General features: G+C 37.2%; 1 protein-coding gene across 5 annotated transcripts in view; it reads right to left on the bottom strand.

Annotated features, from left to right (window-relative positions):
- Positions 1 to 204: 204 nt before the first annotated feature.
- Positions 205 to 18,998, bottom strand: part of LOC113522418 (chondroitin sulfate proteoglycan 4) — a 45,202-nt gene continuing 26,408 nt past the window's right edge. For 2 of the 5 annotated variants that reach the window (XM_052896463.1, XM_052896459.1), the window contains 9 exons: positions 17,943 to 18,096; positions 16,161 to 16,655; positions 15,371 to 15,566; positions 14,510 to 14,665; positions 12,068 to 13,929; positions 11,372 to 11,610; positions 10,236 to 10,404; positions 9,227 to 9,374; positions 205 to 8,921 (listed from right to left, as the gene is read on the bottom strand). In XM_052896463.1, the coding sequence (XP_052752423.1) occupies positions 9,267 to 9,374; positions 10,236 to 10,404; positions 11,372 to 11,610; positions 12,068 to 13,929; positions 14,510 to 14,665; positions 15,371 to 15,566; positions 16,161 to 16,655; positions 17,943 to 18,096 (3,379 nt within the window). In that variant the 3' untranslated portion in view covers positions 205 to 8,921; positions 9,227 to 9,266. The remainder of the gene's footprint in view (positions 8,922 to 9,226; positions 9,375 to 10,235; positions 10,405 to 11,371; positions 11,611 to 12,067; positions 13,930 to 14,509; positions 14,666 to 15,370; positions 15,567 to 16,160; positions 16,656 to 17,942; positions 18,097 to 18,998) is intronic. The other 3 variants (XM_052896462.1, XM_052896460.1, XM_052896461.1) reach the window with 3 other exon arrangements.

Here is an 18,998-nt window from a genome sequence, read left to right on the forward strand (position 1 = left end):
ATGGCACAATAGTAACAGGTAGGCATGTAAACCTATTTATCTGCAACTAAGGTACAGTCAGTTACATGTATTAGGTGACAATACAATCAATTTTTAATCAAGTTACGAATTTATAAAAAAAATATTTATGCAACCGGATATGAATTAGAAAATTGTCAAATTTCTTGCAAATTAAATGATCGCACAGGTATACCTATAAAAAAGTATTGGTGATAGAAACAGAACAATAAGTGTTTCGTGAAAGACTACAAAAACAACAAGACTTCTCATTGCCCGCCAGATGGTATTGGGCGGGCGAGGTTGGGGCCTCAGGGTGTACCCCACTACCTCTGCTTCAACTCCGGAGGCAACGACCTCCGGGTCACTGGATTTGCAGTCGACATACACTGCTGGTCTGTGTATGACGGCGTAGCGTGTGAAAGACTTAAAAGGCGTATAAACTAATTTGCTCGATGGTGAACAATATGGGGAGCTCAGAAACACTCATTGCCATAGTAAATATTTCATTTTAAAATGTATTAAACATTTCATTATCAGAGCTTCCAGTGAATAGTATTTTTCCAGTTGCCATTTCAAAATTCAGTCCATACGGCTGAGCAAGATGTCCCTTTATGGGATAAGTCCGCAAATGTATATTAAATCTTTTAATGTATCCAATATAAATTATGTACAATAAAGATTTTTACAATACAATGTCCACACCATGTTCAGACAGTATTCCTAATACATTTTTTAAACGTTCCTCTTTACTCGTATACGAAGCTGACTGTACCTGTACAGTTACGGGCAATAACAGTGGTCAATTTGGCACTCGTTGTCTACTCTTTAATAACATTCTAATTCTCTTATGAACTCATCTAACAAATTACAAATCGAATACTATCCTAAAGTCAGATCGCTTTATATGTACTGGCAGTAAACATCACACTTTAGAAAAGAGATAAACACAGCTAAGTACCGCTTTGTAGGTTTGTTACAACCACCTTTGTTACAAGTATTTAAGTTGTGTAAAAAAAAAAATTGCACTGAGAATGACGGCTTCTCTGGTGGTAAATGATGCCCCTCACTTATAGACATGATCATGAGACACCGTGCAAACAATATTGTAACATCTACAATACGCCTCACGCGCCGTCATACCTTTCAACTAAGCATTCGTACCCCGCAATTCCATATTTAAAACAGATATTAGTTTTCTAATGTACGATGAATTTCCTGCCAGATACAGCACATAAAATACAATGGGAATAAAAATGAACGAACATCATACAAATATTTTACTTTGGCATATGTTTCTGAACGGCATTCGTGTAGAAGAATGCAAACAAATCTCTGGTTAATCGATCAGAACTATTTTGTTTCGTTCCGTTTGTTTTCGTTATATGTAAGACTGCCATCATTTATTAATCTGTCTACTATTATTATTAGTAGAAGTTATACGCCTTTAAAATTAGTCATCAATCTTTAACCGTTTTTCTTCTAAACAAAGTAAATTATTAGATTGGTGTTCGGAGTCCACTTGTAAAGTTCATCTTTGGCGCTCAGATTGTGAATGACTCAATATCGGTTGCATTGCCGTATTTATACCGTATTAGTAGGGGAGGGCGGTGGGAGGGCACTGTCATAAATTCGGTAGAAGATGCACAGAGATGCAACATTTCTACGCAGTTTCAGTGGGTCGAGCCGGACAGTAAGACGCCGATCGTCAACAATTCGAGCTGCCAGACTTTGAATGCGATCTAACGAAAGGAGTTGGTACTGTGGCGCTCCTGCCCACAGGTGAGAACAGTATTCCATGTGTGGCCTCACTTGAGCTTTATACAGTTTCAGGCGGTTTTTCGGCGTGAAATACCGTCTCACCCTATTGAGCACCCCCCACTTTTTAGAAGCTATCTTAGCTTTTTCCTCCAGATGACCGCAAAACTGGACGTCGTACGAGGCTGATAGAAGCAAAGCTGTATTAGTGTGACCAAAATCGATCAGCGAAACGCGAATGGAGCTGAATAAGTGGGAGTAGTCCCTAAGACTAATTGTTGCAGTGTTACCAGTCAAACAAGGCCATCTCATCCCTCGTACGTGGGATAGGTGGGGGCGTCGGGGAGGACCCCTTTGTCCTGGTTGCAACTGTCACTGTTGTTAGTACTGGGTCACTGGGTCAATGCATTCTTTAATGTGAAAATTTCATGCCATTGTTTTGGCAAAACACGCCTGTTCCAAACATTTTATTACTAGCCTCTGTAAACTGTGTTTTTCAACAAATAAATAAAATTATTATTATTATAGGTGAGGCGTGGTTAGAAAATCAAAACAAACCGACAACAACCAAAACAAAAAAGCAAGCAACTCACTTCTCAAAATTATTTTATGGCAAACTTTAGTAATCGTGTATAAACATAGCAACGCAGCAACCTTGACTTACTAAATATTATAAATATTAGTAGGCCGTGGATAGTAGCTATTTCGTAAATAACAATAAAAATTACTAATACTTAAAAAAATATTGTTTTTTATACTTTTTTGTTACTAATATCCACACGGCAAAGACTAATTCAGTTTGGGAGCCGAACGGGGTCAATACTATAACCCGAATAGCATTATTTTAATTTACCTGTAAACGTCTCGTTGAGATGAAATAGATTATTTTTTTTATTTATATTAAGTAAACAGTTACATAGACAATATATATTCTTAGTGCCGCGAAACTGCATTGCAGTTTGTCTGCAGTCGCCACATTTGCATGGACAGAATAACGATCAGATCGATGACGGAAGATCGTAGAACTAATAATAATAGTCAGTCTTCAATTATGGCAGTCGTGTTCTAAAGATTGTAAAATTGAACAAAACAGTTCCAAGCAAATAATACAGCGCCTCAACAGCTTAACTAGTGACTATCAACATTGGTATACACGTACCATAATTACGTAAATAAAACGTAGCGACCAAAAGATGCGTTTGCCAATCGTCTGAGCGGGCAGTGCCTCTCCTAAACTATAATTCGACGTTTATTATAAGTAAGTATAAACTTGCATTAAATATGTACGAAAGAACATTAATTTAGGAGTTTGTTCCACAAAGAACAGACTTCAAACCTTAACAACAAATAAACAAGCTAATTTGGTATGTGACCAACAAGGGCTTAAGAGTAAAGGAACATCAAAATCGATACAAAAGTTCTATTTATTATTATTATAATGCAACGCCATTGAAATGGATCCTTTGTGGAACAAAATCATAAACTACACATAACTTATTCCTTATTACAATTCAATACGACCCTACTATTGCTTGTGATATGGTAATGTCTAGAACATAAAACCTTATTACAAAAGTATAAAAGTTATTATCGCGAAGCAAATAGTATACTGGGCACCTTTTAAAACTTATAACTGAAGTCTATACAACAGGAATTCTTTGAACTATGTCTGTCGTTTCCGACAATTGTTACGACTTATAGTTGAGCAGTAAATTGTAAAAAAAAAATGTGCTAAGCTAATGCTCAGTAGGTATAGCAAATAAATATAGAATATTCTATATACAAAATGCTATTAAACCCTGATTTAACACAAAACTATAGTTAGTAATTACAGCTCCTATTACCACCTTCTACACTAGGCACTTTAATGTTTAAAGAATAGAAACTAAAATCGCATGTCCTTTATTCTTGAATATCTACCGTACCTACACATTACACTAATTTAAATTGCTGATTTAGTGTTGTATTTTAATTTCCCCGTCTGTCTGTTGTCATACATCCGAAATAGACACCGATTTCAATGGACCAACAAGCTTATCTGTGTTCAATGATACTTGTTTCCAACTCTGTAACAGGACACAATTTGTCGATTCACTTCGCCCAACATTACAATAAATTTACAACTAATTCTCAATCATATTTTAATTGTAAAATTTTAAACCGTATATCAGATATACATATATGCATATTTCTAGAGAAATATAGGTGAACGAAATAAAGCATGTAACGGATTGATACAACATTATTTGCTGTGAAATTTGAGAAACATGACGGGACAGAGCGACCGTCTCAACGTGTGATAGAAAATGGATGAATCAACTGTATCTAGGAGCAAATACAATGGATTTTCTGTGTAGTCGCAGCATAGAATAGGCCACCCCTTCCTTTCCCGTGAGTGTCGTAAGTGGCCACTAAGAGAGCTTGTGGTTGAGGGTAGTGTAGGTGGGAGAGTAGAGTCCCTCTTAACAACCGCTTGCCAATCGTGGCAACTACTTCGCAAAACGTCCCCTTATGAGGGAGGCTATGTTCAGCGGTGTACAGTTCATGGCTGATATGAATACGGATACAGTTAAGTTATCCATGACGTTGTCCACTAAAACTGAAGTACGACGCACTTTTTTAATTTCTTTTTTTATATATTAAAACATTGAATATATTGGGGCGGGCTTGTGTTACGGCAACAGATGTTGAGGCCTATCGTAAGGCCGACCTCTCGCCTAGTTGAAACCAAAACGAGAGATAACAGTGTCTCCCACCCGGCACCTGCGGAAGTCGGTGCGATTTCCACAGGCGTACACTGCGCAAGCGCAGCATGAAAGTGAGAGGCAGAGGCCATAAAAGCGTACACGTCCAGAGAATTCCGTAACATCGACCGGAGTGGGTATATTTTACAAGACAATGATTACTACGGATATTGATGTTGACATTTTTTTTCTATTCAAGAATCCCACTAATGATCATGCTCTAAGTGTTCCACTGATCAGAGAGCTCCACTCCTTGGCCGTCGCAAAGCGGTTCGTGCATATAAATATTACGTTTACAACACAAGAGCTACTAATAAAAAAAAAAATGTTTAGTAACACTTAAACGCCGTATATGTTGTCCATTGAAATACGGTGTCCGTTGAAATTGTTCTACGACATTTTTAAAAAATCAGTTTCTTTTTTTACATATTCACTTTTATTTCTATACATCAAGCCTTTATTTTTGTTCGTTCATCTTTTGCTTTATATGTATATGTATATTTTATAATTATATTACTTTTCCGAGAAAAAAATTAAAAAAAAAAGAAACCAAAAATCTCTATTCTAATAGTACATTTATATTTATTATCAAATCGTACCAACAATAAAATTTACTAAACCTTTCAAATACAAAGCTTAATTCCTGTTTATACATATGATGTTTAAAAATATGCCACAAATTGTTTGTTGCATATTTTTAAAAACCATGTATATTTAATTAATTAATTAATTAATTAATTACATCAACTAAGTCATCATCAATGTTAGCACACTTACATTAATAAATTCTCCCTTACAACGCCAGTTACATTCATTAAAATTAATAACTTAATAAAATTATCTATACGCATATTATTAGTTCCTAAAAAGGAAATTTATTTTAATAATTTCAATAAAATGAATCTTAATACTTATATAAAACAGCTAACAAACAATTATATAATCAATGTTATGTCACATAAAATCCTTTGGCACATTGCATTGGCTTTTTTCTCATATCTGTTCATAATAAAAAAAAAAAAATTATGTAAAATGTGCAAACTGTAATAGCAGTCTTATATTTTGTCTGTCGTGTAACAAGGTACCAATGTCACACTATCCCTTTCTACCCTTATAATCTGCCCCGTACTGAAGCCCGCATTCGGTTTAATAATCTCTTATAAACATTATTTTAAATTCCAATCTCGTAATGCGAAAATTGTGTGCACGGTGGTCTACGATCTACGTTCTTCCTATCTCAACACATATATTTAGACAATCTGTAATAGTAATTTGACAGCTCTTCTGATGGAAAGTGGTAATAAGCATCGCCTATTGACATAAAATCCACGAAGATCACAGAACACGCTGTGATGACATAGCAACATTCATGCGATGCCATACCCAAGTATTAAGTAATACACCCTGCACACATGTTTCTAGCTATTGCAATATTGAATGTAGTGTCTTAATTAAAACAATGACAACTAAAAACTTCAATATTCTTGATTTCATCAGAAATGGAAAACGGAATAAAATGAGATGAAATGAATAGAAATGAAATGAGGTGAAATGAAGTGAAGTGAGACGATATGAAATGAGATGAAATGATTTGAAATGAGGTGAAATGGGATGAGATGAAATTAGAGGATGTGAAATAAGACGAAAGGAGATGAAATTAAATGTGATGTCATTAGATGAAATGAGATGAGACGAGAAGAAATGAGATGATAAAATGAGATGAGATGAATGAGACAAGATGAAATGAAATGAGATGAGATGAAATACGTTGAAATAAGATGAGATGAAATAACATGAAATATAGAATTTTTTGTACACCTTTCATCTTTTCCGATTTTAGTACTTGCCTTTAACATTTTATCGTAAAAATTATTATAATTGAAAAACTGATAATTTCCACTTAGCTTCCCTCAAATCATCCATTTCCTGTTAATATCGGTGAATGAAGAAAGAACATTTATAGAGTCCTGACAATTGACAATTTTAATACTAACACGGAAACGATTCAACTTGTAGCTGAAAAAAAAAATGGCTAGAAAATGAATATCTGTGTATGTTTGTTGTATTTGTTTATCCGTACATCATAGCTCCGAAACGGATGAATAATTTAAAACGCGGTTTTTATTTAACACAGTTTAACTTGTTAAATGTGTAAATTGATTCATTTAAAATTACACATACTTGTACTGAATGATTGACAATCGTGTATAACACATGGGACATAATTATAATAGTTAAAACTAATTCTATTCGTATAAACACTATAAACTATTGGGTTAAAATTATAAAATCAATTCCACAGATGTAACCTAGATAGAACGACCACTGATCAACATTACTCAACAAAGAGTTTCGTTAACTGAAGTCCTGCACCTATTATATACATTTCACACGTGTAAACAGAAAAAAAATACCTTTGTGTAAACTGTGGCCTTACACAACTCTTGCATTTACACTTGCATGTGTACATTACAGGGCTTTTACGATCGAACTAAAATATAGGGCGAAAAATGTCCTCGTTGGATTTAAAAACCTGGAAAATTCCAGATGAAGTAAATATGAATGGAAGTACCTGCGCATTAAATGGCCAGCATTTTCGTGGACTATAAATACGAATTGAGCATAGACTGGACATAAATACATAGATATCATAATTGTAAGTACTTTACGTATAACAAGCCAGCCTTAGTACCAAATTGTATTCTTAAAAAAAAATTTTAATAACTAAAGGAAATAGATGCAGTAAAATATAATATTTAGTGAATAAACAATGAAAGAATTAGAGACGTTATTTTCAATAAAATATAGATAAGACGAAGTTAGACATTAATAAATAGCTTTAATAATATTACATTGAGTAATTTGGAGGTGACACGAATAATTTTCATACATATATTAAATATGCGTCGTCTAACTCTATGTATGTCTAGAACTTTAAAAAATTCGTTGTATTATATGCACCGTAATTTTTTTTTTTATATTTTGTCCTATAAAGTATATATAAGTAAATAATATATAAGATGGAGTGTGGACGTAGAGAGCATTATTTTTTACATAAATCTTGTTTCATAAAAAAATTGCATAAGTAATTTATCATTCCTATAAATACAAGTGGACGTTCCATCTCGATAAACATCTGTAGAATAGGAGGCATAAAAAGCTCACTTTACACGAATCATAATACGATTAATTTTGTATAACCCGCCAAATTTAACAAGTCTTTCACGCTGAAGGCGTAATATTAACAGACTAGTACACTTTCATCGATGGGGTAATACGAAATGAATGGTAATGATTCCTGTAATGCAGGTTTTTAAACTCCTAGAAACTTAATAAATATATATATAGAACCTGTGATGTTACAGTCTGTTCATATATTTATATTGCTATTACTTAATTGAGGTAATTAGGAAATTATTGTTTTTTTTTTTAAATAATATTCAGCGCGCACGAGTGGTACTGTATACGTATATTGCTATCTGTTTATGAAATTTTCAAATTGGTAATCGACTTTTGTGTTTAAATACCCGTTTAACTAGAATGTTTGATAGTTTAGCAGAAATGAAGAAATACAGTCAAATAATTAGTCCACACACCTATTTCGATACTCTAATTCCAATAAAACAAAAAATAATCAAATTTAAAAAAGTCTTCCGAAAACTAGTAAATCTATTATTGAAAAAAAAAACATGTGACATTCTTCTTATATGTAAAAAAGTCTAAAAACTTCTATTCCATATTAAGAAAGTAATTCATGTTCGTTCAAAAACATTACACTGTATTCCAAATACGAAATCTCAATTCATATTTTAAGGTTTCCTATCTCAATTCGACATAATCGAAAATTTAAAAAATTTATCGATTCACGATTTCAGATCGTACTTTTTTCAATGTACGTAAAAAAAAATGTTACAAAAATGAACAAACCAAGATAGATGTCAACGTACACATGAAAAGATCAATATCGATTTTTGAGAATCCAATCATTTAAACGTCGATTTTTCATAGATCAACCTCTTAATTCAAATCGATTGAAAAATCGATATTTTGCTCAAGATCGGAAACCTATATTAAAATAAGGATTTATATTAAACGTCAACAAATGTAACAACTTTTTTATTTATGGCAACGTATTTGAAATAGTGTAATTATTAATTTCAAATTTGCTTCAACTGAAGTTGACCGCAAGGAGTATCCATAAAACAAAGAGTATGCACCCAAATTTAAACATTATCAATATGACATTAGAGTACTTAATCGGTTGAGTCTAATTTATAAGAGATTACAGTGTGATCTCGCAACTGGCGTGTTTGAGTGTGTAGTTACTGAGTAGGAAGGGCGTAGGAACTAAGTCGACGCCGCGCCGTTGATGCAGCCGACGGTTCAGTGTGACGCAATTATCGGCACGCGTGGTGAGGGTGACTGCAAATGTTTATAGTTAATTAATTTATATATAATAATAATAATTAGATTATTTATCTCCACAAATTACAGCGTATAGATTATTTACTATATACAAAATAAAAGTATCATAATTTGTGTGAGATCTGGAGCCTAAACTAAGTCGTAACTTGTATCTTAGACACCAGGTCACTATGAATGAATTGTGTGTGATGATTACTTAGTAATAAATATATTAATAAATAAATCCTATCATTATCGACTACTCTATAACCGAGAGTTTTATTTTTTAAATATATATTTTAAAATTGATCGTAGGCACTTACCGTGTCTAGGCGCCCTCGGCAGTGTGAACGTGTCCTTGGGTCAGACCCAATACTGGTTCCGTCTGAGCATAGGGTTCGCGGGCGCGACGCCTGGTGCACGGATAGGGTACGCTGACTCGCTAGCTTCGTAACTACTCCAGTCTTCCGCCTGGTAGAAGCGATATTTTATTTATTTATTATTACAAAATTTACAATAATTCTATTTTTAATATGCGACAAATTACGGATTAACAATATTTAATGTATTTTTTTTTTATACAACTTAGAATGACAATCAAGCTGACGGCCCACCTGATGGAAAGTGGTAACCGTCGCCTATAGACATGAGCAGTACCATGGACATAACAGAGTATACTGTTTCGCCCATGATACCCCCCCCCCCCATGCGTTGCCATTCCTTATTTTCCATTCCAGGTGTTATTCCTCAGTACCCAGTAAATTCACACCATACTAATTATTCATACTAGTAATTTCAACTGCTTCACGGTTGAAACACGAATGGGACAGAGGTACCCAAGCAATCGACTTTTATACAAAGTCTCCCTCTAGTGAAATATTGGTAGTGTGGTCCTGACACAGAATAGGTCATCCCTTCCTCTTCCGTGGGTGTCGTAAGTCGACTAAATGCGAACGTGGGATGGACGCAGCGTCCCTGCAACATCTCTACAAGTATAACTGCGGTTGCCGACCCGCCTGCCAAGCGTGGCAACTAATTGCAAAACTCTACTTATGGGAAAGGCTTATGTTCAACAGTGGACAGTTAACGGCTGAAAAAATAATTTCATTTTTATAATTATAATAATAATAAAAAAAACCAGCGAGACAAAGCGCCGTACGCCCCTTATAAAAAGATTTCCGGATGAAATCGATACAATTATCGGAAACGGCAAAGACAGTAAATTTATTAAATTTCCATTGTACATGTATTACATGTATTAAAAAATACCTTACCAACATACATTGTATTAAAAAATATAAGTTTAAAAAAGTAACTTGGATTGAACCTTACACTTTGCATACTCACGTCGGTATGATCGTCCGCGCCGTACGGGTACCGCGCGTTCAGATCCGGCAGCGTGGGGTCGGCCAGGGGCGTCACTTTGCATGCGACGCTGCCCCCGGACGGTAGCGGCGTACTAGCACCAGTATGCACCGACTGTTCTGATGACACGTAACTGCTGACACAAACATGTTAAAATTAGAATGGATCGTGAGAGGAGACTGAGGAAACTCAATGATCGAGGGATGGGCAGCAGCATTGTGTTTGCATGGCTGTGTTTTGGTTTGAAGGGTGGGATATGGCGTGAATTTGCTGAGTACAGAGGAATATCATCTGAGTCCTCAGGAATGGCAACGCATGGGGGGTATCATGGGCGAAACAGTATACTCTGTTATGTCCATGATACTGCTCATGTCTACAGGCGACGGTTACCACTTTCCATCAGGTAGGCCGTCAGCTTGTTTGCCATTCTAAGATATATAAAAAAAAGCAGCTATGGGCTAACTGACCTGCCTTTTCATTCTCACCTATCATCCCTCACTGGTGCCCCACCAGCGTATACCGTTAGCGCAGGTGGGGTTATTATTCCATTATCATCCATTAAAAGAAACAGGTGGTACAGGGGTACCCAAACAGTGGAAGACTTTCGTACAAAGTTTTCCCACTCGTAAATTATGGCGCGAATCAGGAGCAAAAAATTTATAAAAAATAAGACCCTTCTTTGGAAGTTGTTTTTTTTTTTATTGTGATAATGTAAGGTAGCCAGCGCTATCGATTTACTCTGGTGAGGCGCCAGTGAGGAGACATGGTAGGTGAAAATAAAAACAAGTCAGTTAGCCCATAGTGATGAATTTATGAAATGGTTCCCAGAGGGTACCGCCTTCATGACGGAGTGGAGAGGAGATCGACCTGACATTGTTAGCAATGAGGCTGTTTTTTTTATGATAATGAAATGGTAACCCCACCAGCGTATACCGTTAGCGCAGGCGGGGTTAGTGAGACCAGTGAGAGATGATAGATGAGAGGAAAAGCCAAACAGGCAGGCAATACAACACGATGATTTCCGGAGAGACCATGTCAAGGATTGGGAATTAGATCCCCATTCCACTTTGGAAGTTGTTTAGAAACTCATTTGAAGCAATTACCGTTTAATAGGCGGAGTTATTTGCGACGGTGACGGCATCAGATGGTCGGGCGGCCGCGGCAGCGGTATGGGCGCCACCGCGCCCTGACTCTGTCCGTGGATCTTCACCAGCGCGTTCTGATCCCTCATGATGTACCGGCGACACTTGAGCAGCCCGAATATCACCACGATGGCCAGCACCGTCCCGGACAACGCCATTAGGATCATCATGTAGTATGAGGCTGTTTCGCCGTTCGCGACCTGCAGAGATATTGATTGATACATGGCGGATTTATAAACCGATCTTCCAATTGTCGCGGGTTCAATTCCAGCACGGAACAATACAATAACTTACGAATATATCTGCTAGAATTAATCATGTTTTATTTATACAATTTGTAGGTACATATCGTACATAGGTATATATTTGGAATAAAAAGAAATTTTCTTAGTTTCTGTTTCTATTGAATTTCATAAAAAGGTAAAAAAGTTTATTTGAAAATTATCACAGTTTCACTCTTTAAATGGAATTAGTAATAAATCGAAACATTTGATCAGTTAAAAGACTTTTGAATTGTACTCTTATTGGGCATATACAGACTGTCCATGGTCGGGTCAATTATTCCTATATTTTATTCAAGTTCCATTGATTGAAATAGACTACATAAACTCTACTTAGTTTGAAAATATTAATAATTAATATATAATAAGTACTTACTGGAACACCTTCGTGACTCTCCGGATCATTGGGTCCCGGCAAATTCTTCTTGGGCCTATTACCAATTAGTATCCTAACATCCCCAGTGGCTGGTTGAAATATCGTGGTGGCTAACTGGAAACGGAAACTGTCCTCCATTCCGTTCAATTCGTTCGGCTTTCTCTTCGTAACGAAATATATTACACCGGCTTTCAGGTCCTCGTGAGTGAAATATGTCACTTCCCTCTCTCTAGCGCTGGTCTTCTCACCAGAACTCCTGATTATCTTCTTTATAGACCCGTATTTAGGCTTTCGCAATATCGTATAGTACGGATCGCTTAATGTGAGCGTCGCCAAGTCCGTGGCATCCATAACGCTCAAAGTGATCTTCGCTTTATCCCCATCTACTCTCAAGTCTCCCAACGGTTTCATTAGAGGTTGAACCACAACGCTTACAGTGAACGGACGGGTCGAATTACTATTATGTACATACGCTATCAAGTCGAAACTGTCGTTCGCAGTTGTCATATCATTTTGCATGTATATAACAATGCGATCGACCAAATCTTTGTGAGAGAAGTACGTCACTGTGTTCCTGCCGACGTAAATCACGCCGTGGACCGGTTGACGGGTGATATTGTACCACACCTTATAGATTCCCGCATTAGTCTCTATATAAACTTGATCCGTGGTGACTGTAGCCACGTTTGACCCTTGCTGCAGGCTGATCGGCCGCAAAGATGTTGCATTTAGTATAACCGGCATGACATCTATAGTGAAAACCGTGTATGTCGGCTTGAACTGGCCATCCCACACTCTGAAATAGAACGTCGCGGTTTGAAGTACACCCGAATGCTCGTATATGACTTTGCGATTATTTATGTCTTCTTGTGTAAACTTGTTAATCGACTGTGCTTCGTCTATGGTTTGGTTTTTGTCTAACATCACAATCCTGCCCTGGGTGGGACCACTTATGATATCGTATAAGATCCCTGATGGACTCGTATCGGCGTCTTCGGTTAACAAGTCCTTTCTAGTTATCGTGTAATTCTCACCTTGGACTACTTGTATTTGGGGAGTATCAGTAAGTAGCCTGAATGGTTGGTCGTTCACTGGTATTATATGTATCGGTATTGTGACGTTACAGAGTAAGAAATAATCAGGTAACAGATACAAGGACATATCAATTTTATCCTGTACCGTGTCGGAATCGTCGTGTTCGTAGTTCACCACACCGCCCTCTAGTTGCGACTGTGTTAGTGACAGCATGGACGGCTTCAGTTCACCGTGGGACGGCTGGGACCACTGAGCCTCGACGAGAGGCTGCCGTAGACCAGCCTGCGTCTCGAGATACGCTATGACGTTAGTAACGTTCACTATTATCGGTACTTTGTCTCCTTCTTGCACGTTAATCTGTGGTATATGGACATATCTGGCTAATCCACCGGTGGACACGGATATATCTATGTGGAAGACCTGATCGGTTATAGGCTTCGCTAGAGCCGCTTCCACGGTGAATATGAATGAATCGTTTGTGTAAAGGTCGGAGAATGGATGAGTATGTTCGTAGTAAATTATCGTATCGTTCACGTCTTGTTGAGTGAACTGCTTTATCGATCTATGGTGATTCTCGCCGTTCAGCATTACGAGTCTGCCGAGAGTCGGGGCTCTGTCTACCTTGTATGTTATAGTCCGCGTGAAGTCCGAGCATTTGGACATCAGCAGGTAATTATTGAGCGGTTCCCTCATGAGCGGGAAGACGCGGAGGTTCAGATTCCTTATAAGTTTTAGTGATACTGACTTTGTGGTGATCAGGAATGTGATCTTGGATAGCTCGTGAAGACCATCTGTGACATTAAATATCATTTTACCCTTGGATCCATCTGGAACAAAAAAAAATATTAATTTAGGATGAAGCAAATACGTAGGGATACAGGTTGTTAGTTAGTATTAGGGTTTATCTGTCTACCCAACTGGACATTCATATCTACAATTATCGTCATCAGCATATCAGCCCTTAACTAGCTGAACATAAGGCTCCCCCTTGGGGAGGTGGTGCCAGTGGTTGCCACACTTGGCAGGCGGATTGACAACCGCATTTAGGCTTTGAAGATGTTTTAAGAGCGACAATGCTGCCCATCTCTCGCCCTCACTTAGTTGCCTCTTACGACACACACAGCAAAGAAAAGAGTGACCTATGCTATGACGGGACGGAACAGTTATCTTTAACTGGCTTATTCATAAAAACGTCAATCGACCAATAAACCTGTTTTTGTTATTGAATGTATTTTGTCTCTTTCTTTTACGCTAATTTCTTCGTTTGAAAATGTAATGTATGTAGTAAATACGTAGTAATCATGACGATGAATATATTACATGTAGGCAGTTAAATGAAAAAAATAAACATAAGTTTACAGTCGAATAAAACCGACTATGACGGAGAAAAGGTGTACTGCCACTTACTTTTATGTACAAAAATTACTTGTCCATTGTCAATGTCCGCTTGCGTGAAGTGGTATACAGCAGTCTCGAGATCTCTCTTCATCGCAATGTATCCAGATACTATATCTACCACTCGGATTGTCACATTTTCTAATGGCGTATCTATATCGTTTACATCTGAAATAAAATATATTTATTTGTACTATATACTGCATTGTACTTTATATTACTATTGAGGGACTTTTAAAAGTCGTTGTATGTGTCGTCGCATGGGTGTCTATCGCTGTATTTACATAGCTGTTTCTAATTCACATACTAGTATATTATATGACTTATAGAGGTATCTCATGAGTAGCCATTCCTGAGGATCATAATGTTACGCCTCTATACCGTACCATATTCATATTTGGTGCTTAACCGAAATAGCCGTTTTTCGATAAAGACACGGATGGTACAGAGGTACCCCACAGACGGATTTGATACAAAGTCTTCCATAAATTTTTTTTATGAAACTTAGAATGACAAAAAAGCTGACGGCCCACCTGATGGAAAATGGTAACCGTCGCCTATAGACATGAGCAGTACCATGGACATAACAGAGTATACTGTTTCGCCCATGATACCCCCATGCAATACTATTCCTAAGGGCTTTTCTGTACCCTGTAAATTCACTGCCATATCTATATTCACTGTCACCCTTCAAACCGAAACACAGCCATGCAAATACAACTGTTTCATGGTAAAAAGACGAATGGAACAGAGGTGCCCAAGCAAACGACATTTGTACAAAGTCTCCCTCTGGTAAATTCTGCAAAGGCAACTGATAATTGTTAAATTGTACTTATTGTTATTAGTAATAAAGATCAAAATCGTTAAACGTACACAGCTCGTTCCTGGTGAAAGTGAAGGTGCCTCCCTCCCAGACACATAGGCCGGTGTTGGCCGCCACTATGGGAGTCTCGTCGTTCACCGGTACTATGTTGACCCGTACGTGGAACGGCTCGCTCTCCTTGTTATTCTCCGTTATTGCGACCAATCTAAATGTATCCAACGCTTCCTCCGAACCGTCGTTGGTGTACTGAATATAACAATACGTGTCACACAATCACACCAATTGCCTGCTCCTCAAACTTGAATACCCTGTTACAAGGTATCAAGCTGAGAGCGTCTAAGGCTGACCCAGAATACTTAACATCGTCACCATATTAGACGATAACTGTCCACTGCTGAACATAGGTCTCCCCTATTGGGAAGTTTTGCCAGTAGTTGCCACGCTTGGCAAACAGGTTGGCAACCGCAGTTAGGCTTTGGTAATGTATTCAGAGGGACGCTGCTGCCCATCCTTCGACAATTAAATTCCCTTAGTCACCTCTTTAATCGCCCACGGGAGAGGGGAGGTTCATTCTACACCGGGACCACACAGCAGAACACCCACACCCGAGCCAAGTCAGAAAAGTTCGTTTCCTAAATTGACTCGACCGGGAATCAAATTTAGATCGCAATTATTTATATAAATATTGACATTACAAGTAAATTTTTATGCAACTAGCAATGGCGAACGAAATTTGGATTTCATAAGATACTTTATATACTAATTATAACGAACAAAGCCGCCGGAAACAGCTAGTTTATTATAATTACAGTATAAAAATACAAATTATCATAAACATACCTGTATGTTCCCAGAATTAAGTTTCAAAACCGGTAACAAGCCCAACTCTTGATCGCCCATCACTATCTTCCCATACTTCGGTTTTTCGACCACCTTGTACGTGACCACTTTGCCCCGGTAATACTCTGTGACCGTCCGGAACAGATCCGGTTTTAAACTGGCCGTTTCGCCTTCGACGACCGTCAAATTCGACGCAACGACGTAAAAGTGTTCCGGTATTATTACAACAGTCAACTCTAGGTCTCTCAACCAAACGATACCATTAGTGACGTCCATTTTTATCCGATCCCTCGTTCGGTTCACACCTGATTGCACGTAAATCAATCGATTAACATTTATGATCGATTGATCGAACACTCGAGTGTGTACCGGCTCTTCGTTGTAGTTCTCGAGTTCGATGGTCCCAGGTGTGGTTGTGATTTCGAGCCAGCCGTGGTAAGGGCCTTCGGTAACTTGATAGACTATATTCGATGGCTCAATTTGAGGATGCATAACCTGAACAAATAGACGTAATATATATTAGACATATTGTCTATAATTATTTAATATATATGTATGTATAATGTAGATAATATATTATATTATTATGTATGTTATTCATATATTACCATTTTATATTATTTTTTATTTATTTATTTGCTTATCACGTTGCATTGTCAATTATTTGTCATTTCTGTTTACAGTCTATTCGTAGATAACACCATATGGTGTTAAATCTAGGTGTATTAAAGTGTAATAAATAAATAAATATTTTTAATAATGGTAACACTACACTCTGTTTTAAAAGAACTTCATGAAAAAATAATCAAATTTTGTTGAAGTTAACACAAAAACACTCTCAAAATGAAATTAGAAACAGGCAATCAATAAATCGATTTTTTTATAAATAGGCACTACTATACGCAATAAGGTACTGTCACCCTTCGTAAAGTACAAGCCCACAATACTTCTCCACGCCTCGGGCATAACACTGTTACTAGATGACAAAATTAAATAACCTTTAAAAGACTACGAGTACCTTTATTTTTCATACTACTTAGATTGGCAAACAATCTGACGGCCCACCTGATGGAAAGTGGTAACCGTCGCCTATAGACATGAGCAGTACCATGGACATAACAGAGTATACTGTTTCGCCCATGATAACCCCCATGCGTTGCCATTCCCGAGGACTCGGGTGTTATTCCTCTGTACCCAGTAAATTCACGCCTGTTCTAAACCCGCTTTCAGAAACGCTGCTGTAATTCAGTCTTCCGTTTTTCAGTTGTTTGAGTAAAATTTTAAAGGAGCTTGAAATTATTTCTACAGACTAACTTATGATTGGATCAATTATTAGTTGTTCACATTTCCATTAAATTATATGCAATAGATTATAAAATGCACATTAAAATAAAAAATAAAATAATAAAAATTTTATAATAGTATTACGAACATGTCTTCTATATTCTCTGGTACTTGTTTCGTTATTGTGTATAAAATAATTGTATATATGAATAATATATATTTAAATATAATATATATTTTATATAGGTATTTATTTATGTAATATATATTGTTACAAGTATTTACATGTATGTTACGTAAGCATTTTTTTGCATAATTACTTATGCAATTAATTGCATAAGTTTTATTAACATGATAATTTTGTTATTAGATACATTTCTTGCGCCAAATAGCTATCATCTTTTGTAGTTTATAAGTGCAATATTTTTTTTTTTATATATTTTTTCGTATTACTCTATAAAAAGTGCAATAAAAATATATAAATTTCCAAATTCATACCTCCAAAACTTCTTTGGTGATGTTAACACTGGTGGACTCCTCGACCACCAGAGGCCGATTGGTGGTGACCCGCAGCGGCTCCCAATAGCTCGATGGGAATATCTTTATGGGATAGACATCCTCGCCCCATGTGTCCAAGCACATCACTTTGAATCTAGACAACAAAAAATAGACAATATTTTTTTATTAATTTATCGTGACGTCACATGCAGTTTGAACGGAAAGAAAAATTGTTTTACTTAATTAATATTATTTTAAAAATAAATAAATATGCTCATGATGTTGATAGTCAACAATGCCATGTGATCTTGGAATAGAATGGGCCACCCCTTTTCTGCGTGTGTCGTAAGAGGCGACTAAGGGCACTTAATAGTCGAGGTTGTCAACCCGCCTGCCAAGCATGGCAACAGCTGGTAAAGCCTCCCTTATGGGAAATACCTATTTTCAGCAGTGGACAGTAACGGCTGCTATGATGATGATGTAATGTCAAATTGTTATCCATCACTAAAATATTCTATTAAATCTCTAGAATTGTGCTTCAGAATAAACTCCAATTTGTACAAATTGGGGGGAGGGATCGTTAGTAATAAGAAGTTGGTCCACATCACTGATAATATACCCTATCATGTTGACTTCTTTTTTTTATACCACTGAGGTGGCAAACAAGCATACGGCCCACCTGATGGTAAGTGGTTACCGTAGCCTATGAACACCTGCAATACCAGAGGTATTACGCGTGCGTTGCCGACCCTGAAGAAACCTCTTTACCCCCCTTTTGAAGAACCCCATGCTGTAGTTTCTTGGGAAAACCTCGGCAGGGAGCTCATTCCACAACCTGAGTGTTCGTGGGAGGAAACATCTCTGAAACCGGGCAGTACGCGACCACTGAGGCTGTAGGACATGAGGATGAACTCCCTGTCGATGGCGAGCCGTACGATGGTAGAAAGTGGCTGTGGGCATCATATTGAACAATTCCTCTGAGCACAATCTATTGTACAGGCGGTAGAACACGCAGAGTGAGGCAAAATCTCTCCTAAGACTCAAAGGTTCGATACC

Source organism: Galleria mellonella, unplaced genomic scaffold (assembly GCF_026898425.1).
Source record: "Galleria mellonella isolate WM207_F2 unplaced genomic scaffold, CSIRO_AGI_GalMel_v1 utg33, whole genome shotgun sequence".
Taxonomy (NCBI): domain Eukaryota; kingdom Metazoa; phylum Arthropoda; class Insecta; order Lepidoptera; family Pyralidae; genus Galleria; species Galleria mellonella.